This window comes from Chanos chanos, chromosome 1, assembly GCF_902362185.1.
Source record: "Chanos chanos chromosome 1, fChaCha1.1, whole genome shotgun sequence".
In the NCBI taxonomy this organism is placed as follows: Eukaryota; Metazoa; Chordata; class Actinopteri; order Gonorynchiformes; family Chanidae; genus Chanos; species Chanos chanos.
In genome coordinates, this window is record NC_044495.1 from 59,875,962 (window position 1) to 59,900,932 (window position 24,971).

General features: G+C 44.6%; 1 protein-coding gene across 1 annotated transcript; it reads right to left on the reverse strand.

Annotated features, from left to right (window-relative positions):
* Positions 1-485: 485 nt before the first annotated feature.
* agtpbp1 (ATP/GTP binding carboxypeptidase 1) lies at positions 486-24,968 on the reverse strand. Its single transcript, XM_030772146.1, has 26 exons — positions 24,917-24,968; positions 23,882-23,954; positions 23,548-23,678; positions 19,993-20,060; positions 19,754-19,817; positions 19,313-19,459; positions 18,493-18,624; positions 18,216-18,309; positions 18,068-18,105; positions 17,149-17,357; positions 16,102-16,279; positions 15,607-15,701; positions 14,795-14,911; positions 14,120-14,643; positions 13,522-13,605; positions 12,246-12,332; positions 11,674-11,822; positions 11,018-11,105; positions 10,669-10,813; positions 9,377-9,527; positions 8,286-8,466; positions 7,704-7,833; positions 6,816-6,947; positions 6,042-6,218; positions 3,333-3,493; positions 486-1,022 (listed from the first exon to the last, which is right to left on the reverse strand). Exons 2-26 carry the CDS (start codon positions 23,911-23,913, stop codon positions 848-850), a joined length of 3,489 nt encoding a protein of 1,162 aa, XP_030628006.1. The 5' UTR covers positions 23,914-23,954; positions 24,917-24,968; the 3' UTR covers positions 486-847.
* Positions 24,969-24,971: the final 3 nt, after the last annotated feature.

Sequence of the window (24,971 nt, forward strand, 5' to 3'; positions counted from 1 at the left end):
TTCAGGCCTCTGGCTATTCAAGCATTTGTGTGTTTTTTTTTTTCTCTTCTCAAATGCGCACACATACACACACGCACACACACACACACACAGACACAATCTGCACTGTTTATGGGTTTCTAATCATCTTCTTGAATAAAACAAATAAAATAAATTAAAAAGACAACATAGATATGTCATGCACTCTGTACAAGTACGACAAAGGATAACAAACAAATAAACAAACAAACAAATCGCTGTCAACAAGTAAATCCCAAGAGCACAGCTAGTGCCAGTATGCCTCAGCATGTTCTCAAAACCAAAGCTATGTGCAAAAATAAAAACATATCATTCTACTACCGTTCCCCTGGTAACGATAACTGACCAAAAAACAAACAAACAAAAAATCCCACTGAGTGAGTAAAGACGGTGAACACCCCCCCCCCCCCCCCCCCCCCCCCCCCCCCCAGTGTGAGGACATTTAGACAAACACACACATAACTGTGAGGGTAACACTACATTCACCATCGAATTGCATTTGTTTCGTGACCATTTAAACATCCAGGTTTCTAAAATATTCTCTCTCTCTCTGTCTCTCTCTGGTGTGGCTCCTGTAACATTTGTGTAATCCTGTTATCTTTGGGTAATATTGTCTAACTATCTCTGTGCCAGAGAGGTAAGGCAGAGCAGGCCGAGGTGGGTGCGGGCTGAGCTGGTTGCCATGGCGTCGGGGTTCTGCCCATAGCGTTGGTAACAGGCTACAGCTACTGCACTGGTGCTAATGGTGGACAGCCTTCCCAGGCAGGGGTTTTAAGTGAAGCGTTTGTTAGTGGTTAAGTGGTTTTATGCTGTTTTGTGGGTCGGCGAGTCAGATGAGAGAGTCTTGGTTGTTGATTTCCGAGTCGGAGAGCGGATCCGTCAGAGCCGGGTTGTCGTGGAATTCCGGATCCATGTCCGGTTCGATCTCGTCGTTGCTCTCGGCGCTGTAGTCCACCTCCTCCAGGAACGCCGGCTCGTCTTCCTCCATCACGTACGTGGTGGGGCTGAGGGTGGAGAGGAACGACACGTTAACCGTCGCCACGGCAACTCAACCCTCATCTGTCAGTCAAACGACTGCCTATCAGTGTCAGCGTCTTAACACCCTATCAAGATGTAGTATCCTGAGAAACAGCTGTCATGCCGGCCTGTATACACCGCAGTGGTGAGAGAGGATTTTTATTTAGCTGCTCAAGCACACGCTGGGGGGTAGAGCTCCACCTGGTGGCTGGAATTATAGTGACGTGTACAGGCATGACTGTATGGGGCTGACTTGTGAAGGTACATCACAAGCGCTCATCACAGAAAGCTCCTGTGTGTTTGTTCTAAGAGATATCAAGACTGGTCAGGCAGTCACCAGTTTCTCCTCTCACTGGTCACTCCCACTAATCTCCTTTCTTCTGTTTTTCATACAACACAGGGAACTGTACAGAACATAACTGATGATGTTTTAGAGCTGCTTACATCTTACAGACATCCTTCCAAACTGCTTAAAACCAGACGAGTCAACTCAAAAGAAAATAATGATAAAGATGGGAAAAAAATTGGATTTTTTTTTTTTTGTGTCGGTGCTGAGAGAGCTCGGTGTGGTCAAAGTGCCACATAAAGGCACAGGTGACATAAACCAGCCAGGTTAATCATAATAAGAAATCTCATAACAAAAGAGACCTCGACTGATCACACACTAAGCACAGCAAGTCACTGACTGCATCTGAACATTGCATCACACACCGATATCTTTTCAAAGGAGGTCAATGCAAACTCATAAACGTTCAACACCCCACTTTTGAGTTCAAACGGGTTTTTTTTCGTTTGTTTTTGGGGTTTTTTTTGCTTCCCAGGAGATGCATTACATTTTGTGGCGTGCTCACCATTCAGCATGCAAACGCTACATCGACTCCACAAAGACCACAACACAAGCGTTGTGGTATCTTTTGTTTTTCTTTCTTTTTTTTTTTTTAAACACGAACTAAACCACGCTATTCATTGCGGCCGATAAGCGTAACGAGCGGTCAAATCCTAGAGGATTAACCGAAAAACCCACTTAAACCACCACAGCATAACTCCACACAGCATCAACCAACCGCACCCCACTCTCAAATTCACCCCCCCAACCCCCAACCCAGCCCAGGCCAGTCCAGCCCTGCCCAGCCATCCGAGGAGGGGCCCGATTCCAATCTCAGCCTGATGACTGTTTCATGAGGCTCTTGTTAAGCAGTTAAATGGTTTAATGTTTTTGTGGTCTAGCGGTTGGAATGGTTTTAGTGGGTTTTTAATGGTTTTAATGGTGTGACGGATTGGGAAACTGGATCCCGGAGAGACGGTAGAAGGGAGTGGGGGCAGACGTGGCCTCCTGCCCTCCCCGACGCTTTGGGCAGACTCAAAGTGGATTAGCTGACTTTGATCAGGTGATTACTTGCCGGGGTAATGAGGAGAATGGACAAAGTGCTTTCTTGAGTAAAGTGTTAAGATCCCAGAGTGACTGGGAGTCAAGTATTACTGTCCATTAGACATGCCCTGTCAGGGAGGGGCTATGGGAGTGTGTGTATGTGTGTGTGTGTGTGTTATCTATTACAGACACACACACATACAAACACACTTACACACACACACATACACATATACAGACACACAAGGGAGAGACAGAAACATTTGTTCTAGAAGCTTCCCAGACTCTGACATCACCATGTTTATCACAACAGGTTTCTGTCTCGTAATATGTCATAAATATTCCATGAAGCAGCTGTCAATCATCACGCAGGGTCTCTATCCTCCTCTGTCTGTCTGACTTTAGCCACACGCCAGGAAAGTTCAAACAAAGGCCCTTTTCTCAGCTCTTATTTACTAATAAACTACAGATTCATACGCCGAACAGCACGAAGGCACTTCACAGGATCGCCACGTTTGGTCGCACCCAAAACGAGCCTTTTAAGACTCAGTTTTATGTGACACATCTGTGTAATATCTGAGACAAACCGTCTTCCTTTCACATGAAATAATAAGGAGTCTGTCTACAGCGGATTTGGCTGGACAACAAAGAAAACAGCCCCTCACGGCTGTTTATTTCCGTTTTACTTTTTGTGTGTGTGTGTGTGTGTGTGTGTGTGCTGTGACTGCTTTTTGGGCTTTTAGGTCGGTAGAGAAGGCAGGAAGAAGAGGATATGAGTCCAACTGTCGGATGATAATTTAACTTATCGTGCTGCAAATAAAATTTCAGTTTGGTGAATGCTGGGGGTTCTTTTGCGTTGGAATAATGAGCGACGAACAGAGGCGCGGCGGTTTTTGAATCGGCTGCGTCTTTTCTGACGTGCGTTTACCTGGTGATTTTGCAACGCGTGTCGATGAGGTCGTTCTCCACGTCTAGTAAGTGAGCGTGGTTTCGGAGCTCCAGGGGTGAAGTGAGTCTCTTTAGCCTGAGAAGAGCAATACAAAACTGGGCACCCATTTCCTCCAACTCCCTGGTACCGATCTGAAGACCCTGTGAACACAAACACACACACATACACACAAACACACACACATACACATGTTTGAAAGCTGCATTGTTTTCAAAAGGAACAGTAATGGCCATTATAAGATAAATGGTTTCAAATGTAGTGTCAAGATTTATCAAGCCTCACATAAAAAGCACAAATTCCCTCATTAGACGTGGAGGCCTTCCAGAGAAAACGGCGCAGAGGAGATGGTTTTGGGTGGCTTTCAGACAACGCACGAGGTGACCACTGTGTGACCTAATCTCTCTACACCCAGGAGTATCTGACCATTCCAGCTCCTTTCATCTCACACACACACACGCACACACTCAAACACACATACACGCATACACGCACACACACACATGCACGCACGCACGCACGCACACACACACGCACACAGACTGTGGGCCAGACCTTACAATGACTTCCGTTTTAACCAAAGGAACGAATAACAACCTAACCATACACAAAAAAACACCTTCACACTTTAGTTTGGCCAATAACAACATCTTCTGTAAAAAAAAAATATATTTTTTTTTTCTTTCTTTAGGGATTTTGTTGTTTGTTTGTTTTTTTACAAGAGGGGACTATGATGTTGACCCTAGTTTAACAAGGCGCCCCCAGTAGGATAGTGTACTTTTAGTAAAACGTTCAACTACATTAGCAAAATTAAATGCACACATCCCTCTCTCTCTCTCTCTCTCTCACACACACACACACGCACACACGCAACCTTACGCCAGGTCAGAAAACCACAGGATTTGAGGATTGAGAAACTTTACTTTCCTTTTCTGAAACTCAAACAGTGGAAAGTTGCTGGAACCTCAGAGCAGAGGCTGCGAAGGTGCCAACTGCAGTTGGATATTTATTTATTCTGGCTTAAAACACAACCCTTAGGCTAATCTCACTCATAATTTCCCAGGAGTAGGCCGTCACACCGCTCCTTCAACAATGTTACCGTTTATTCCCGACTCTGAGATTTAAAGCCAATCTTTCTCCTGATAAGGTAAACACTACCATATTTTTCAATCACATTATTCACAACTTATGTCTTTGAACACCCGTTATTATTAATTATGGCCAAGACTGGCATGATGCAGATAACATTTCCGACAGGACGGCCTGAGACGGCAGCTGTCCAGAAGAAAGCGGTAACGTAACGGTTAGAACGCGGTGTTCGGACAACGCTCGACGCCGTCTTTCTCCCTGGCAGTTCCCGTGACGCTAGTCCTAACGAAAGTCCAGTTCAAAGAGTGGAAACGCGGCGTACAGCCGTGATAATTGGTTTTGTTTGGGGAAGAACAGCGCGTTGACTTCACGGAACGAGAACCAGAAGGTTTGGTTCGGTGCCAAAGCTGTCGTCCTCTCCTGCCAGAGGAGCGGTGGAGTACACAATTATGCTGCTCCTCCGCTCCTGCGGGAGAGGGCTCTCCCTCGCGTTCGCTCCTCGTGCGTCCTGGGCCGGAGGTTTGAAATGGAGCGCGCCACGGGGGGGGGGGGGGTGTTGGTTCTAAGAGCAGAAGGCGTTTGTGTGTGTGTGTGTGTGTGTGTGTGTTTGTTGAGACAAAGAGAAATGGACTGTGAGAAACGGACTGTTACAGCAGATGGTGTGAGACGACAGTGCCATCTGCTGATCACATTAAAAACCTCGTGATGAGAAATACAGACCGCAGGTAACGTGTCGACGGGTCAGGGCCTGGGTCGCTCACACTCTTCCGCTGTCTGTCTCTCTCTCACACTCTTCCGCTGTCTGTCTCTCTCTCACACTCTTCCGCTGTCTGTCTCTCTCACACTCTTCCACTGTCTGTCTGTCTGTCTGTCTGTCTCTCTTTCTCACACTCTTCCACTGTCTGTCTGTCTCTCTCTCTCTCTCACACTCTTCCGCTGTCTGTCTGTCTGTCTGTCTGTCTCTCACACTCTTCCACTGTCTGTCTGTCTGTCTCTCTCTCTCTCACACACTCTTCCGCTGTCTGTCTGTCTGTCTCTCTCTCTCTCACACTCTTCCGCTGTCTGTCTGTCTGTCTCTCTCTCATACTCTCTCACTGTCTCTCTCTCTCTCTCATACTCTCTCACTGTCTCTCTCTCTCTCACACTCTTCCGCTGTCTGTCTGTCTGTCTGTCTGTCTCTCTCTCATACTCTCTCACTGTCTCTCTCTCTCTCATACTCTTCCGCTGTCTGTCTGTCTCTCTCTCATACTGTCTCACTGTCTCTCTTTCTCATACTCTTCCGCTGTCTGTCTGTCTCTCTCTCATATTCTCTCACTGTCTCTCTCTCTCACTTTGTTTCTTTGTCTCTCTCTCTCTAACCGTCTCCGTGTGTCTCTCTCAGCATGGTGTGGTGATGTTTACTGATACTTTATATACTTTGCACACAGTCAATCAAAAAACATGTTCACACAGTCTCTCACAAACTATTTTACTGACTGCTCAATCACACAGTCACATACACTTCTATAAACACACTTACTCACAATTTTTTTTTTCTAACTCATATCTTTCTACTCTTAAGTAGTACACTAACACACACACACACACACACACACAGGCTACCTTGTATTTGCCTTGGTCGCAGCCACACAGCGTGCTCTCCATGGTGTAACTGCGCTGAACTCCGATCTCCCTCCACACCACCACGCGTGCCGTGGCCTCCTTCGATCGCTCCACCACAAAGCTGCAGCTCGCCAGGCTGAAGGCAGGGGCCATCTGAGACAGGATCTTTGGCAGAGTCTGAGCGCGGAGGGAGAGGAGGAGGTGGAGGAGGAGGGTGAGGAGGTGAAGGAAGAAGAGGAGGAGGTGAAGGAGGAAGGTGAGGAGGTGAAAGAGAAAGAGGAGGAGGTGGGGGAGGAAGAGGGGGAGGTGGAAGAGGAGGAGGTGGAGGAGGAAGGTGAGGAGGTGAAAGAGGAAGAGGATTCTTTGAACCACAATTAAAATCTGAGGCTGGAAAACTCCTTTTCCCACACAGGCCTGGTTTAGAGTATTACAGCCTGTGTAAATATCATTAAGCCCTCAAACACAATCTTACAGTGAAATGAAGGGGATCATTGTGCAGAACGGTGTCAACATTAATGTGTTTTACTGATAGAGGTATGAAAGTATTTTATTTTGAATTTTATTTTGCAGATGAAAACAGACTAAGGGTGAGAATTCAGAGATTTTAGCCAATAACTCCTACACAGTTATGATTTATGCATAAAAGTGTGTGAGTTTTAGTGTGGGAACATTTCTCTGTCTGTGTGTGTGTGTCTACAAACTGAAGTTTATTTCAGTTTTTCTGTAACCTGAGTGTGTGTGTGAGTGTGTGTGTGTGTGTGTGTGTGTTCATACTCGGTATCCCAGGTCCTCGTGCAGGTCACAGGAAGTGGCGTTAACATTGGTTTGCCACACAGTCTCCTTCACACTGCAGCCGTACATAAACACATTCTTCTTCCGCGAGTGGCCGTGGTAATCACAGAACACCTACACAACCACATACACACAGAGAGAGAGAGAGATATCAGATTAACACAGAAAACTACAGCAAGACAACACACACACACAACCACACACACATACCCACACACACACACACACACAAAGACATATCAGATTAACACAGAAAACTACAGCAAGACAACACGCACACACAACCACACACACATACCCACACACCACACACACACACACACACACACACGCACACACAAAGACATATCAGATTAACACAGAAAACTACAGCAAGACAACACACACACACAACCACACACACATACCCACACACACCACACACACACACACACACACACGCACACACACACACACAGACATATCAGATTAACATAGAAAACTACAGCAAGACAACACACACACACACAACCACACACACATACCCACACACACACACACCACACACACACACACACACACAGAGACATATCAGATTAACACAGAAAACTACAGCAAGGCAACACACACACACAACCACACACACATACCCACACACACACACACACACACAGAGACATATCTGATTAACACAGAAAACTACAGCAAGACAACACACACACACAACCACACACACACACACACCACACACACACACACACACACACAGACAGATAAAGATCAGATTAACACAAAAAAAATACAGCAAGACAACACACACACACCACACACCCACACACACCACACACACACACACACCACACACATGCGCAGGCCTGGCACAGTTCTCACCAGCGGTGTTCTGTGTGTGGCAGCGAGGTACTGCAGAAGGCCTTTGGTGTGGTAGACTGTGGGGTGCAACTCTGGACTGGGATTCTGCCACTGCCTGTTCAGATCCTCCCCACTCAGAGAACAACGGTGACTGGACAGAGAGGGGGGGGGGGAGAGAGAAAGAGAAAGAGAGAGAGAGAGAGCGCAATTTTGAAACAATTTTTAAAATAGAAAAAGTTAGAAGGAGTACCTTATCCCAGAGTAAGATTACACCAAGTCAAAAAAAAACAAAACCCCAAAAAAACAGAGAAGTGTGTGTGTGAGAAGGTGTAGATGTATACACATGTATTTGTGTGTGTGTGTGTGTGTGTGTGTGTGCGTGTGTATGTGTGTGTGTGTGTGTGTGTATATGTGTGTGTGTATGTGTGTGTGTGTGTGTGTATGTGTGTGTATGTGTGAATGTGCTTGCTGTTGATGACTCAGTGTAGGGCACTATTTTGAAGGTGTAAGCTTCTGCCAGACACTGGGCTTGCGCACGTGTGCGTGTGCGTGTGTGTGTGTGTGTGTGCGCGTGCATGCATGTGTGCGTGTGTTTTGACGTACTTTCCGTTGATGACGCCGTCCGGGTTTAGCATGGGTACTATTTTGAAGATGTAGGCCTCTCTCAGACACTGGGCCTGTGTGCTGGGCCCCATGAGAAACTCCAGCGTGCCCTTCATGACCCAGCTGGCGTTGGTCTCGCCGGGGTGAACCCGTGCCGTCAGGAACACCACCGGACGGTTCCCTGGGCACGCAGGACAGACAGGGGACATGAGTGAGACTGTATCTGTGTGTGTGTGTGTGTGTGTGTGTGTGTGAGTTTGTGGTTTTTACGACCCTGTATTGAAACAGCTACACAGCACCAGAAGCAAACAATTTTTATTTTTAGCCAATATTAAAATGAAATGAAATGTGAAAAACTAACAATACGTCAGCAGTCACAGCCATATAGTTACGCGAGCTGATGTCTTTCCACAGTTGGGGTTTTTTTTTCTTTTTGTTTCGTCTAGTTTTGTTTTGTTTGGTCTTGTTTGGTTTTGTTTGGTGTCTAATTGCTTATTCTCTTTGCCCTTTTTCATTAATAGATAAATAGATAATAGAAAATTGCCCAAACTGTATTTCTTTTTTTTTTCAGAGAGAGAGAGAGAGAGAATCTGTTACCACTGATTTTTTTAGGCTAAATCTTAAATCCTTAGAGTACATTTTAGGATTTTTCTCAAGTACAAAGTGCCAGAACCCAGATCAGCGTGGAAAAATGCTTTGAGTAGATTTAGCTTCCTTCAGTCTAAGTACTCATCAACCAACATTAAGACGACAGAGCGAATCTGCCTCTCTGATTGGTTAAGAGTGGTTCCTGATCGGAAGTGGTCTGCAATTGGTTAGGAGTGGTCTCTGATTAGTGAGGAGTAATGTCTGTTCAGAAATCGTCTGTGATTGATGTGGAGTGGTCTCTCACTGGCAAGAAGTGCTCAGTAATTGGTTAGACGTGGTCTGTGATTGGTTAGGAGTGGCCTGTGATTGGTTAGAAATGGTTTCTCGTTGGTTAAGAGAGGTCTGTAATTGGTTAGGAGTGTTCTGTGGCTGTTTACGGGTGGTCTGTGATTGGTGGGGCTGACGAGCCGGTATTACTGGTTTGGCACTGGTTTCCTACGTACTGAACTGGCAGAGGTGGTCGTTGTGGGAGGACTCGGGCGTGGCAGTGATGGTGAGGAGCGGGCAGAGGTTTCCTCCCAGAGTTTCACACAGGACGTCCTCTCTCAGGTAGATCTGAGGGGTCCGCATCTCCGCCAGCTTCCGCAGGTGCATCTAAAGACACAGACCATCAGAGAGCTGAGGTTAACGCACGGACATCTCGTCAGGATTCCGTCCGTCGACGCGCTCGCACGCCTGCTCCCTGCCTGCGTCAGTATATGGATCATCCAAACGGCCCACACATGTATCTCTGTGCAGCGTCAAAAAGCCCCTGGAGACCGAATGACATGCGAGGGGAAAACAACGCCCGGATTCAAAGGAAACCGGTTCCAGTAAAGTCCACAGTCTGTCTTTGATTCATATTTTCCCGAGTGAGGAGGGGATTTCGGAACAGGACAGATGTGAGTGTAACCGTTTAGTGCTCACAGATTAACACGTGTTTTTGTAGGAGATCAGTACATTCAGAGCAGACTTTAGTGTAGTGCTTCAGTACCCTTGGAGTGGAGGAGGGGTATGGGTTGTGGTTTAGTACCATTAGAGGAGAGGCATTTAGTAACTGTAGATTAAAGTAATTGTAGTAGTTCAGTACCTTTAGAGTACAGGAGGTGTAGGGGACGTGGTTTAGTACCTTTAGAGTACAGTTGTAGTGGTTTAGTACCTTTAGAGTACAGGTGTAGTGGTATAGTACCTTTAGAGTACAGGTGTAGTGGTACAGTACCTTTAGAGTACAGGAGGTCTAGTGGTATAGTACCTTTAGAGTACAGGAGGTCTAGTGGTATAGTACCTTTAGAGTACAGGTCTAGTGGTATAGTACCTTTAGAGTACAGGAGGTCTAGTGGTATAGTGCCTTTAGAGTACAGGTGTAGTGGTATAGTATCTTTAGAGTACAGGAGGTGTAGTGGTATAGTACCTTTAGAGTACAGGTGTAGTGGTATAGTACCTTTAGAGTACAGGTGTAGTGGTACAGTACCTTTAGAGTACAGGAGGTCTAGTGGTACAGTACCTTTAGAGTACAGGAGGTCTAGTGGTATAGTACCTTTAGAGTACAGGAGGTCTAGTGGTATAGTACCTTTAGAGTACAGGTGTAGTGGTACAGTACCTTTAGAGTACAGGTGTAGTGGTATAGTACCTTTAGAGTACAGGAGGTGTAGTGGTATAGTACCTTTAGAGTACAGGAGGTCTAGTGGTATAGTACCTTTAGAGTACAGGTGTAGTGGTACAGTACCTTTAGAGTACAGGTGTAGTGGTATAGTACCTTTAGGGCAGAGTAGGTGTAAGGGTAATGGTAGGCAAAGTAACAGACGTCGTCTTTGTGTTGAAAGGTCACAGTGAATGTCATGGTGTAGTAGGATTTGCCCTTTTGACCTCCCGCTGCAATGGAACTTCGAGAGAAATGGTTCCTGAGCGAGAAGAAGAAGAGAAAATATTAGAAAATTTAAGTTACTGAGCAATGACTTGTCGTATCAGCGCCTAAATATACGCACAAAGTACTTTGTTTAACTGAGTGAAATTGTATTTTATTCTTTTCTCCTTGGTAATGACATAGGCAGGGATGTGTGATGTCGCCCCCTGCTGGCAGGCTGGTGTTTATCATAGAGACGTACTTGTAGTAACAGATGTCCAGTCCAGTGCGTTCCCAGCAGGGACTGCCACTGATGGCCTCTTGTACAGAATACATCAGCACCTGCATTCCTGACAAAAAAAACACAACGTATAACACAGATTTCACTCCATTTCTCTGTTCAACACTCACTACAGCACAGCATTCAACATGAGAGGACACACAGAACACCTGCCGGGTAAACTCAGTGAATGTCAGGGTTAGACCACATACAGAAATAAACACACACACACACACACACACACACACAGAGAGACAGACACACACACACACACACACACACAGAGAGACACACACACACACACACACACACACACACACACACAGACACAGACACACACTCAAAACCTTTCTCTCCCCTTCATAGATACACATATTCACACACATATATACACACTGCTCTCTCTGTCACACACATACAAATGCAAACTCACATATTCACACAACTTTTACCTCTGTTAAGACTTAAACATGAACAATCTTTCCCCAGTTATACCTACACACAGAGACACACACACACACACACACACACAAAGACAGACCTCTTCCAGGCCACAGATTCCTGGCATAGTCCTGACACCACTGGTAGTGTGTGGTTCTGAGTGGGCCCATGCTAACTGGTGTGTCAGGGATGCTTACCATAGTTGAACTGGCTGTTGGATTTCTCACAGTTGATGATGTTGAAGCGATAAGGCTGACCCACACTCATGTTGCTCACCTCAAAGTAAAACCACTGGTGGTAATGGTTACTGTTAATGTCCGAGTTTAGGATCAGGTCGTACTCGTTCCTGAGAGAGACATCAGACCACAGCGTGTGCACCGTTACAGGGTGGACACTGCTGCCCCGTCATCAAACCATAGTATGTACACCTTTACAGGGTGGACACTAATGTGTGGACATCAAATTATAGCATGTATACCCTTACGGGGTGAAAACTGCTGTCTCATCATCAAACCACGGCATGCATACCATCACAGGGTGGACACTACTGTATGGTCATCAAACCATAGCATGTACACTGTTACAGGGTGGAAAGTAACGTCTGTTCTGTCACACTGGGTTACATTCCTTACATGTCTTACTTGTGTTATAGATGTGTAAAGGAAAAGTCTAATGTTTAAAATCGTGTGGTGAGGGTGTGCAGACAAAGAGGCGTGTAAAAGGACAGAGCCCCTTTACAGAGTCTCGCTGCGAAGGAGGGAACACTCACTTTCTGACTTGTATGGCCTTCCGGAGATTTCCAGACTCAAACTGCGAGTTGAACTTGAGTGTCTCTCCGTCGGTTACGACCGGGACGCTGAAAGACAAACGCAGAGACTCACTGGCCTACATTCAACCTCAGGCTTCCAAACCGACACAAATGAGGCCAAACACACACCGATTTCCACTAAACTCTCCCTCGGCTCTGTGAGTCAGAGAAGTACGCCGCTTACAACGAAAAACCGGCCCCACGCTCCCATGTGACCATGACAACGATCTGATCCTTCAAACTAAAACCGCGCGCGGCTCCACCGCAGTCCACAAAGACCCCCCTGGCCGTGCTAGGGACGAAAACTTTTTAATGTTCACTCTTAATGTTCCTCTGTCTGTCTGTACGGTTCACTTAGTGATATCTCCCTAGTCAAATTGGGGGGGGCGGGGGGGCCAGTTGGGGGGGGGTCAGCTCTTAGGGAATTGCCTGGACAAGTACACCATTACTGAAATGGGCCCCTCCTGTTTTATTGCACTCTCTGCTCAGCCAGCAGACGCAGCTATTGACCCAGGAGTCAGATCAATGGACTTCCCAAAGAACAAAACAAAACAAAACAAAACAAAACAAAACAAAACAAAACAAAACAAAACAAAACAAGAGTGCGTTGCAAGAAAAAAAAACAACAACAAAAAACAAACAAACAACCCCCCCCCCCCAAAAAAAAATAAAAAACAAGAGAGAGAGCCAAGAGGAGAGTCTGCTGAAAATTCAGTTGAACTGATAAAACAGCTACAACACAGGGATGGACAGAACACACTAATTATTCAATACACAACTTCTTCTTCTTTTCTGAGTTGTAACTCAGGAGTCAATTATATCACGATAAGATGATTTTACTTGGAGAGTCAGCACATTTACAGCCAATTTACAGCTGATCCATCACAAATGAGGACAGAAAATGCATGTTGTTTTTATGAGTAATACTTCGGAGTGTAAAATGCAGTTTCATTTCCAGCTTATATTCCATCCTTTCACGGCTCCAGTGTAAAAAAAATGACTCACGACAGGACGCTGTCTCAAGACTTTGTTTACTTTAGCGAGTGTTGATTTTTCATAAACATTGATTAAACGTTCATACAACTTACACTCACTGGTGTGAATCATATGAAAACTCTGGTGAGTTAATGTAGCAAGAGAGAGAAAGGAAGAAAGAAAGAAAGAAAGAAAGAAAGAAAGAAAGAGAGAGAGACAGAACTCTACTGTGCTCTATGTTTAAAACAGTACAGGGACTGACCTTTGCAGATCCAGGTCATAAACGACTTTATCCAGAATGTCACCAGGGTGGATAAGTCTCTCGATGTCCTGGAAGATCTTGGTCCTGTTGAGGGAGGAGAACCTGTAAGTCCAGACCAGGCTGCCTGTGGAGGCTAACTGACAGCCTGATGTAATGAAAGTCTGAGACATCTGACACACAGCTCATTCTCTGAGAGCTGAAAACAAAAAATTAATCACTTTTCTTTACTGGAGCAAAACACTGCATTTTTATCAGTTCTAAAAGCACTGCAATTAAAAATTTAAAAATGCATAAAATAAAAACAATAATTTATTTAGCAATCTTATGTACAATTATTAATACAATTAATACACATAAATAATTTTGTAAAAAATTGTAATTTACTGTTTGTTGCTGTTGTTGATGTAGTCCCTTTGTATTCTGTCAGTAAGAGAACGCTTGGTGCATAACAAATTTCCCCTAGTGGGACAATAAAGATAACCTTGAACCTTGAACACACGTTACACATTCAAACACTAAAAAAACACATCTGATTGAAAAGGCAGATGTAACAGCGGTTAAGGTGACCCCGGGTGCCCCGTCCTTTCCGCCCACTCACCTCTGAACCCCGTAGACTCGTTCCAGGATGGGCTCGCGGACATTCGGCGCCACGTGCCCGAAGTAGTCCGGGTATGCCACCTCGGTGTAGCCGGGCACCGAGCGGGTGGACTTCACCATCTCCAGGTAGAGGTCAGGGTCGTGGAGGGGCAGCAACGCCGCCGTGTCCGGGACCTCCAGAACCGCCTGTTCCGCGTTCTCCTCCTGGGTCCCGTCCGGCACGGCGCCGGTCCCGTTCTCCGGGCCCGCTGACGGGTCCAGGGTCAGCTTGTCCAAGCTGTGGGTCAGTTCCCGGTCCAGCCCTTGCTCTGTAGCTTTGGTGAGGGCGATGCTCTCCAGGCTCAGCGGCTGGTCCTCGTACCTGGGGGGTTCCCCTTTCTCCATGCCGGGGGTTTTGAGGAGGGGGTCGGGGCAGGACAGGGGCGGAGCCCGATCGGTAGGGACAACGATGGGCTGGAGGTGCCTGGGCTGTGGAGTGCGAGGGGCGGGGGGCACAGCCGTTTTGGTGTTCCCAAATTCAAAGCCCTGACAGAGAGAGACACACCAGGCATTTTGTCAACGTAGAGACAGAACTCAACCTCAGCTCTAGAGAGAGGAAAAGTATGTCTGAATGACCTCAGAAGCTTTGCAGTGTTGAGTATCTGTAAAAATGTAGTTTTTTGTCCTGTCCATTTACCTGAAAATCTTCAGAGAGTTCTACAAAAAACCGCTCGTAAGACCGCAGCTCGTCAAAGGGGCGTGTAAGGACCTTAGCGGGTCTGAGTTTACGGATATCGGTCTCAATGTCATCGTTCTGCACAGAGAAACACATAAATGACAAAATAACAAACATTAATGATAAAAAACAAAAACAAAAACAAAACAAAGAAACAAACTATATACATTGTTTTTTTTTTTCAAAGACATTTTGGATACATTTCGCTCATCGAAAGATGCACATTCATTTAGTTTTTTGTAAATTTTAATATATATTTTATATGATATGATCACTGATCATTAAAAAATGACACACACATAACATATACACTTATACACTAATATACATTTGTGTGTGTGTGTGTGAGGGTGTGTGTTGTGCCTATGCATGTGTGTGTGTGTGTCTGTGTATGTTGTGTCTCAAACTCAGTTGCGTCTGTTTTTTATTTCTAGCCGTGTGCTTTGACACAGACAGTAAATTCCAGACACACAGTAAACATCCTGGAGTTGCAGGAAGTACATTAAAGACTTATTTTATATCCACGAATTAATTCATGAAATTAGTGTCACAATTTCTTGAACAAGCGTACTGTTTTTTTTTTTTTTTATCATTCGGTTTACTCTGATTAGTGTTGATAAATATTAACACTGAAAAAGTGTTTAAATAACCCAACCCCCCCCCCACCCCCCACCCCAAGTATGGGCGTCATGAACACACTGGCGTGTGCTGTCGCGTGGGTGGATGAACTGGACATGGAGGTGTGTGTGGGACGCGGAGTTTTCTACCTGAGCCTTCGCTTCCTTCTCCTCCTCCTCGTTCTCCGTGTCCATCTCTGTGTCCATTTCAGCGTCCTCATTATCGTCACTTTCATCCACAACGTCATCCACTTTGAGAGAAGGCAGAGAGGTCAGATCGATACAAATCCCTGATAAGACCCTGCCACAGACCAGCTCGGGCCTGGTCCTTCAGCCCAAATCAATACGCGGAGCTTAACCAAACATGTCCGTGTCTACTCAGACTGTCATGTTTGTGGAGCAATGGATGTGACCCAGCTGTGAATACTGTGGACTTAAACGCCTAGACAGAGTAATGAGATATGTGTGTGTGTGTGTGTGTGTGTCTGTGAGCAAAGCAAGTTCTGTATGTGTATGACTGTGTGTGTGTGTGTATATATGTGAATATAGATAAGAACGGTATTTTCCTGTGTGTGTGTGTGTGTGTATGTGTTTGTGTGTGTGTGTCAACATGTGAAAGAGGTGAAGCGTGTTTTCAGAGGTGCGTCTCACCCCCGGGGGGTTGGTTGTAGATCTGGGCGACGGGTCCCTCGGCCGGGATGTTTGGGAGCTGGAAATGGAAGACACTTTTGATGGTGGGCAGGGGAAGGCGGTTCTTTGGGAAGCACTTTCTCATAATGAGGCTGGAGGTGTTTACCAGAGGATCCAAGGTCCTCACGGGCAGGCACTCCTGGAAACGATGGAGACTCCGTCAGACACACAGAGCCGCTACATACGGTTAGAGACACCATCAGATACACGGAGCTGCTATATATGGTTGGAGACACCGTCAGATACACGGAGCTGCTATATATGGTTGGAGACACCGTCAGATACACTGAGCTGCTACATATGGTTGGAGACACCGTCAGACACACAGAGCCGCTACATACGGTTGGAGCTCTGGCCCTAAATGTTCTCCATTCAGTGTCCAGTTTGGCTCAGGGGAGGGAGAGGCGGTGTGGGGTGTTCCACAAGACATGATTTTAAAGTTAACTTGGAGAATCTGGGGTCAAAAGTCAAGACTGTCCAAGAGGAATGTTCCCCTGGCTGGACTTTCTTTTCTCCTCTTGGGCAGTTTTGACCTTTAGTTGACGTTATTCTGACAGAGAAATTCTTTCCTTTAATGCAAATTCTAAAATGAGTGTGACGCAAATAGGTTTTGGCTTCACCAAAGGATGCCAGTTAATCTGGCTCCTACACCAGTGACTTTACTCATCAAATGGTTCGTCCCTCTGACTAACAATGTTCCACTAAAACACAAATGAAGGGTAACACTGAGAAACTGTAAGGTTCTAGCTCCACTCAGTGTTTGGTTCTCCGCTGGAGAACATCAGCAAGCGTCGTCACTGCAGTAAACGTTCATATAGCTGTCTACTTTCACAAATGATTTAAAAAAAAACGTTTTTGTTTCTGCGGCTGACACATGATAGTAACAAAGGGTCTCTACTCTACCCTGCCATGGAGTAACATTTCACAACAATAATCTCTTTCGTTCCTCCAAAACTGGTCAGACTAAAGTTCTTTTTTTCGTCTTTACGTGCGTAAACGTTCACTCACGGTGGATGTACTGTACAGGATTCTCATGCCGTCGGCGTCGATTAAGGCCTTCCTGCCCAGCTTGATGTTGGTGACGTTTTTCAGGCATCCCAGAATGCTCTTGCGGATGAGCATGTGTCGGTGACGGGTGTCGTTGCGATGCCAGTCCTGGTAGATAGCCAGGAGAGCGGGCACGCAGCCCCTGTCCACGGCCCGCCGGGCATTCATCTCTGACGGGCACAAACACAGGCGTCACACACCAGACAACACAGGCCGCTTATAAACATATCATAACCATTGTAATAACAAGGTAAAACATGGAGGCGCTTTTTGGCTTATTCTACTTATATTACTCTATCAACTCCAGGCCTGAGGACATTTTCGCTCTAGTATAGCACTATATCACCTGTATTGGTAAGGAATTTGGCCTAATAACCAGAAGGGTTATGGGTTCAAAGTCCCAAGCATGCATGCTCACAGCTGATATTTCTCTGAGCAGAGAACGTAGGCCTGAGGTGGCTGCAGAGGAGTGGAACGCCTAACACTGATCGTAATAAAGGTGGCTGCAGAGGAGTGGAACGCCTAACACTGATCGTAATAAAGGTGGCTGCAGAGGAGTGGAACGCCTAACACTGATCGTAATAAAGGTGGCTGCAGAGGAGTGGAACGCCTAACACTGATCGTAATAAAGGTGGCTGCAGAGGAGTGGAACGCCTAACACTGATCGTAATAAAGGTGGCTGCAGAGGAGTGGAACGCCTAACACTGATAGTAATAATTGCAAGCCTGACTAGAGAAGCATTAGCTAAAGGAGAAAACATTTCTGAGAGGGCTCCAGCCCAAATGTTCTGCTCATAGAGGTCTAGAGTTAAGACAAAGAGACCACTAAGGTCCACTGTTTAACGGAGAAGGGGGGGAGGGGGTTTCTTCTGATGACTCACTTGATTTCAGCAATGCTGACAAAGTATCCAGTCCCACCCTGTTGGTAACAGGACAGATGAAAATGATATAAGGGGACAGATAAAATCGCCAACGTAAGGAAAAAAAAAAAAAAGAGAAAAGGTTTGAGAGAACGAAGGGGAGACATACTTAAGCACGCTCGTGTTCTTTTTGCTGTAGGGCCCGATGATCTTAAACATCAGGTCCACCACTCCACTCTTCCCCAGAGAAACGGCGTTGACGGCTAGAGGACGAGAGAAAAACAGGCAAACGGAATCATGACCGCGCCATCGTGCGCCAACTTACAGCTCCCAGCCACCGACCTTAAGACGGCGGTCTTATCACCAAACGATAACACAAAACCGTCCGTTGATAATAACGTCCCGTCTCAAGGCCCATTTTACAGGCAGAGCAAACTGTGACTCACAGTTACTGGCGTAGACTCGCAGAACCTGCAGGCAAGGCAGTAGGAGTTTGTGGTTCTGAAGGTTCTGTTTCAGCAGGTTAACAGTCACATTCAGGGCACCATTCAGACGGGCTTTGATACCGAACTTCCTGTCTGTGAGAGGGGTGACACAACCAAAGTTAAACATCACAGAGAGATACAGACTGCGTTGTTTCTTCCACGCTGCCTGTGAAGGACAGGAGACCAGCAGCTATCGGAACTGGTGTTGAAAATATGTTTTTGAGGCAGTCGTGTTAATCGGGATAAATCCCAGGTCAAGTCCTTGGTTATACACTGCAGAGGAGTGGTAAGTGTTCCCGGTGTTAAAAAAAATAAAAACAATTTTTGGACACAGATAAAATGGTTTGCTGTACAGGAATATGTTTTGTATATGTGGGCAGAGAGAGTGAGGGAGGAACTGAGTCGTGTGCTAACCTTACAGAGACTGGGTCGCTCTAAAAAAAAAAAACGAAAAGTAAAGGCAAAGTTCAGACAGTTTACTTCACAGATCTTTTGAGTACGCTCAACTTCAACACTGGGGCCAAGAAACTTGAGTTGACTCAAAATATAGTAATTTCCCCCATAACCTAAGCTGATCACATATTTTTGCATATATATGTGTGTGTGTGTGTATACATATATATATATATATATATATATATACACATACACATATACATACATACACACACACACACACACACACATATATATACATAGATAAATATGTGTGTGTGTGTGTATATATAAAACTTTCTTTTTTTTTTTACAGCATGGCGCTGCTTTGGGGCATGTGTTGTACCTTTAGGTCCGACTTTGGCCAGGAGGCAGTGGATCTGGAGCATGAGTTCTTCACTGGGGGGGGATTCTTTACCAGCACTGAGCAGCAGCTGTAACAGAATGGCTGTGCCCCCTTTGGACACAAACACCCCCACCCTGCGCCCCCCACCTGACGAAAAAACACACACCATCACGGGTTAAAAACACGTTTTACCAACATTCAAATACAACGCCTTGATACACACAGTGATTACCATTCTGCTGCACTCACTATGGGAAGAAACTGATGAGCCGTCATGATAGAATGAGGAAAAAAAAGACCTCTGATGTAAGCGTACTACATATATACATACAAAGAGAGAGAACGAGATGAAAACGTGATTTTTGGGTGCGCCAGTTATCAATTCCTCTGTTTGTCATGATTTCCGCCAGTCTCACTGTTCACAGAAAGATGAGAACTTACCCACAGACAACAGCTCATTTAGAATACCCAGGATATTCAGAATGGTCTGCAGGTCTCTTGTGTTCTGGGGAAAAAAAATGACATGAAATTAAATTTGGAAAACATCCTCTTCTAGGTTGATATTGGTTTTTTTTTGTTTGTTTCTTTTTCACGTTAAAGCTGCTCTTGATGTCTTTATTTAAATGCTTTTCATCACCTTGATTTTGTGAACAGGTGAACAGCGGCTGATGTGAACTTACCTCTAAGGACGCCAGAATGACCTCCATCCCAGACGAACCCTTACCCATGATCTCCTTCCTCGTTTTCTCTGAGGGAAAGAAACAAGTATTGATGACTGACACACAAAACGACAAACAAAACACAGCTCCAGTGAATCAGTCGCCTGACTGTTTGGTTGGTCGACCTGACAGTTAGTCTTCAGCAAGCTGGCACTCTGAGCTTCAACAAGATATACAAACTACATTAAGGCTAACAGATTATAACATTTCTATGACGTTTCCATTAAACAATAAGGTGTGAATTGAAGAGTTGTATCTTGGTCTTAGAAACAGAAAACAGCTGTTTTCTATTTATATAGCTAATGTGTAGAATCTTGAAATAACAGGACCGACCAGTCAGATCTTTGCGAGACATCAACACTTCATGACACATTAGTGTTTCAGGGCATTCTGTCAATTCCATTCCAGCTCAAAGCGTTCCTCCTGAGTCAAAGGCTATCCTCACCGTTAACGTGGACCGTGGACTAGCGTGGACGACTTTGGTTTTGCTGAATCTTAATTCTTCTTGAAACGTGTGTGTTTTGGAAAAGCTACTGGCAGAATAAGTCAAAATAATGAGGTCCAAAAAATGTCTGCCGCTTGACCTTGGCATCTTACAGATTCCATAGTTGTCATAAATTTATTGCATTTCCAAGCGACATTTCATAACCTCTTATAAACAGGCAAACAATGCAGTGACAGACTTTGTGGGAGCACTGGTTGACATAGACTATAAATAGGGAGAACAAAAGAGCATACATCATTTCAACACACCTGCACACTCACACGCTCATAAAACACAACGGCTAACGGTTCCAAAGCCTCGTGATTCACCGTAACTAGCCACTTACAGCTGTCACTCAAAAACGGTTATTAAATTCGGCTACTGCGATTCATTACGTGTCGGATTCTCTGACCAAAGGGTGTAAAATATGGTTGAAAATTAATAGATGCTAATAAACAGCTTAATAACACATTAATATCGTTTGTCCTCCGGGAGCAAAACCCAAAAATAAATGTTGTACTGTCTCACGAAACTCACACAGGGCCTTATGGAAGAGTACCAAACTGCAATCGCCTCGGAAAATAAATAAATCAATCAATCGGGTCATTAATATCTCACGACACATAAATTAATCTCATCACCTCAATTTAGATCCTCATACATTAAATATAAACCAACTGTCATATTCAGATCTAAGATTCTCCCCTGTAACTCGGCACTTTGCTGGTCTGCACACAAGAGCTATACTAGGCAACTAAGCGCGGCACAAAACGCAAACACATCTTCACTTGGTGCGAAATGAACATGTCACACGCCAGAAGTTTGAGTTACTGACTCGTAAATAAACCTCACTACGCAAATTAGGCGTCAGTTTCGCCAATGACAGAGGAACGAGTGCGACACCTGGAGGTATTTCAAACATTTCAGATCTTCGGCATGGAAACTTTGCTGATATTTCTGTGACTTAATTCTGCATATCAGCCAACAAAACAAATCAGCGGAGAATTAAGCACAATGGAGTAAAAGTGAGCTCCGCCCGGCAACAACTGGTAAAAAAAAACCGCCAACCAAAAAGGCATCGATAGATTTGCCTCAAAGACACAGAAATTCGGCCAAATAACGGTTTGTACTTGTTTGGAAAAAAAAAAACCGTTTGTTGGAAGCTGTTTACAAGATGACTTCGGTATGAAACGTATCATCATGACTTGCATGATTATGATTTGCAGGAAGATGGCCAACCAGCTGTTTTGTAGAATATTTCATCGCTAAGTATTGTATTTGTCACAGAATAGGCCTACGATAATAATGGCATTAGTCGTTTTAACTAAACGTGATTCAAGTGTAAATGTGCCCGGTCCGTTGAGCTGCAGCCAATAGTGTTAGGGTGTTAACACCAACCGTCTGTCATAGCTTCTGTTGTCGGCAGCAATTTTATAGTGTTTTCCATCTCTCATTTTCCCTTTCCAATATATAAAAATATATGTATGCATGTTAAGATGTTAGCGGATTTACAGCTTCATATTTTCCACTGAAGATCTATGTAAATATCCGTTAAATGTCACGGTATCGGAACAGATTGCAGTCACTGACAGTAAACTTGACAGCGATATTTTCAAACATCTGCTTTTTAGATGTGAAGACAAGCTCAATCGTGTTAGGAGCTGTAGTCTTGTTAGCAAAGGCCTGGACGAGAAAGCTGTGTTAGTTCAGTTAAATTAGTGTCAAACAGACTGGTTAGTTGAACTCCGGGACAACTGTTTTATACTGAGGTGTTTGATGCATAAACATCTGTTGTCTCCGGTCTTACCCGGGCTGTAGGAGCGCCTTGAGTACCTTTCACCATTTGTCTTAGTGCTATAGTCCATCTCTGTCTCCGGCGATTCACATCTCTGCTAATTAAAACGCTGCGCCTCTCTCTGAGTGGAAACTCTGAAGTCTATCTCGGACAGTACCAATTCTTTTGCCAGACTAAGCCACTCCCACAGGCGCAAGCGCTTCGGACCAATACGCATTCGGTATGAATGTTGTGCCAACGCAAAATAATTGATATTCGCTTTCAGCGAGCTCAAGAATCTGTCCGAGCACCGCCGCGGTGATGAGAGTGTGTGTGTCAATGTTTCCGCGGAGTAAGGGGTGTTTGGAGGGGGGTCACTCTGTACTCAACAGGAATCTCCCTCGCCGCTCTTCTCCAATGACTTTGTGAAGCCATCCAGGGTTCCTGAAGACTAGAGACTTCAGACGGCGAGGATATGATTACGGTGTCAGCTAGGTCAAAATTCTTAAAGAGTAAATGACCGTTGCCCGGCAAAGAGCCATAAAACACACAGCTGGGTGCCTCAGGGGGAAAAAACAGGCAAGTGTCAATCACGCTGATTCAACATAAACAAACCTTTTTTGTTTGTTTGTTTGTTTGTTTATTTTAAATGATTTGGCAACTATCCCTGTACAGTTGGGTATGGTATCAGATCCTTTTGACAGGTTTGTTGAATGACGCCTGTCAGATGAGTCAGCATTAAATATTTGGAACGCAATAAGCCACGTGCTCATGTGAAAGGGGTTAGGGGCAAACATGTTGTACAGGTCAAATTACCAGTCTTTCCTCAAAGATTTGAGTATTGACAACAGAACAGATAACTTATCCCTCAAAGCTTTTTTTGAACTTATTTTTGGAAAGCAGGGAGATCGAAAGGAGGGAGTGCTCGAAATACGGAGGATTAAAAACTTTCTTTTTCGGGGGGAGGGGGCATGTGTTGTGTGTACGGAAGGAACAGTATAAAGTTCAGACACCCCCCCCCCCTCCCAAAAAAAACAAAAAACTTATCATGTAATTTGTGGTGGATGTATTTCGTAACCCCTTTCTCCATAGATGAAAACATAAAATACATCCTTTCTGTTGCCTGACAGGAGATGATCAGATCTTCCTATAAGAAGGTCGAGAATATAACATAGGAAATAGGGAATGATAAATGGGTGGACAGATAACTGAGTGGAGAGATAAATGGACAGATAGGGCTATTTTTGAAAGTCCTTACCTTGAGTCTGGATGAGATGGAGGATTTTTCCGGTCAGCTGTCGGGTGACCTCAGTATCAGGGTGAAGAGCCTCTCCATTCGTCCTCTCTAACTGGCCCAGCAACATCAGCACCCTGGAGCTACTGGGAATCCTGGGACGAGGGAAAAGAGCATAGTTTAAATTCTCAGATCTCTCAGATACACATCAGAATAACATAACAAGACAATAACAAGACAATGTCATTTTCTCTTAAGAAGGTACTGGTGAGTGTAGGTAGTTTCTTCATGTATGATAAAGAGAGAGAGAGAGAGAGATGCAGGGGAAGTTCATTTGGAGGCAAGGACCAAAACGTACCCTTTCTCAGTCGCCATCTTGGGTTTATTCATGTCTTGTTACATTCATAAAAATTTCAAACCAACTACAAGGACTGAGAGAGAGAAAGAGACAGAGAGAGAGAGAGAGAGAGAGAGAAAGAGAGAGAGAGAAATCAAAAGCATAACAAACATAGGGGAAGTCAAATAAATAATTTCTGTCCTGCGTCACATGGCTTTGTCATTACAGTAAACAGAATCTTACAGGACAAAATGTCAAACATTATTATTTTTTTTTTTTTTTTTACTGGTGCAAGGATTGTATAGAGAGGAAATATCTAAATGTTACAAACAAATTACAGAGAGGTAGTTATACTTAAAACACAGAGTCTTAAGTTTCTAATATAATCTCACTGTAAATTATCAATTTCAAACTGCTACAAACAGCTGCAGATCTCAAAGGTCACGAGACCTCGTCCTCTCTTTATCTAGTTAGTTATTTAGGGCGCAGAATGGCTGAAATGAAAGCGGATAAGATGGCTTGAACATACACCTTAAAAAATTACTTTAACATCGAGTACCAACGATCAAAATTAATAACGATCAATCAAAATTCATAACGCATATTATGCATAATAAACATGCAACGAAGAATGACAGAAGAGAAACGTGGTGCATTAAGAAGAGGCAGAAACGTAAGACCGTGTTACGTTAATCAAAGTGTCTTAGTTCTAGCCGTATTAACAGACACAGCCCCACATTACAAGTGAGGAAGCCTAGAGAATCGCTGACATTCTGGATCCAGACCAAGGAAAGTTAATCAGGTCAGAGAACAGAGAGGAGGAAGGGGATGAAATGACAGCCCACCTGATACATAGCAACTTGCTATTTAATGACATTAGCAAACCGTCAAGACCCTGGCAGATGCACCTGCCGTTACAGCGTAAAAGCTAACAGTAGCTAGTTGTCAAGCTAACATGAAAACTAAGAAATTATTTCGACTTAAAAGGCCACTCAATATATTTTCTTACATGAATGAAACCGATATTACATTGATGGAATAAATTTGATTACCGACCCTTCCACACAGTGAATTCTGCTCCATTTGGGCAATCCCTCCTTCTCTCTTATCT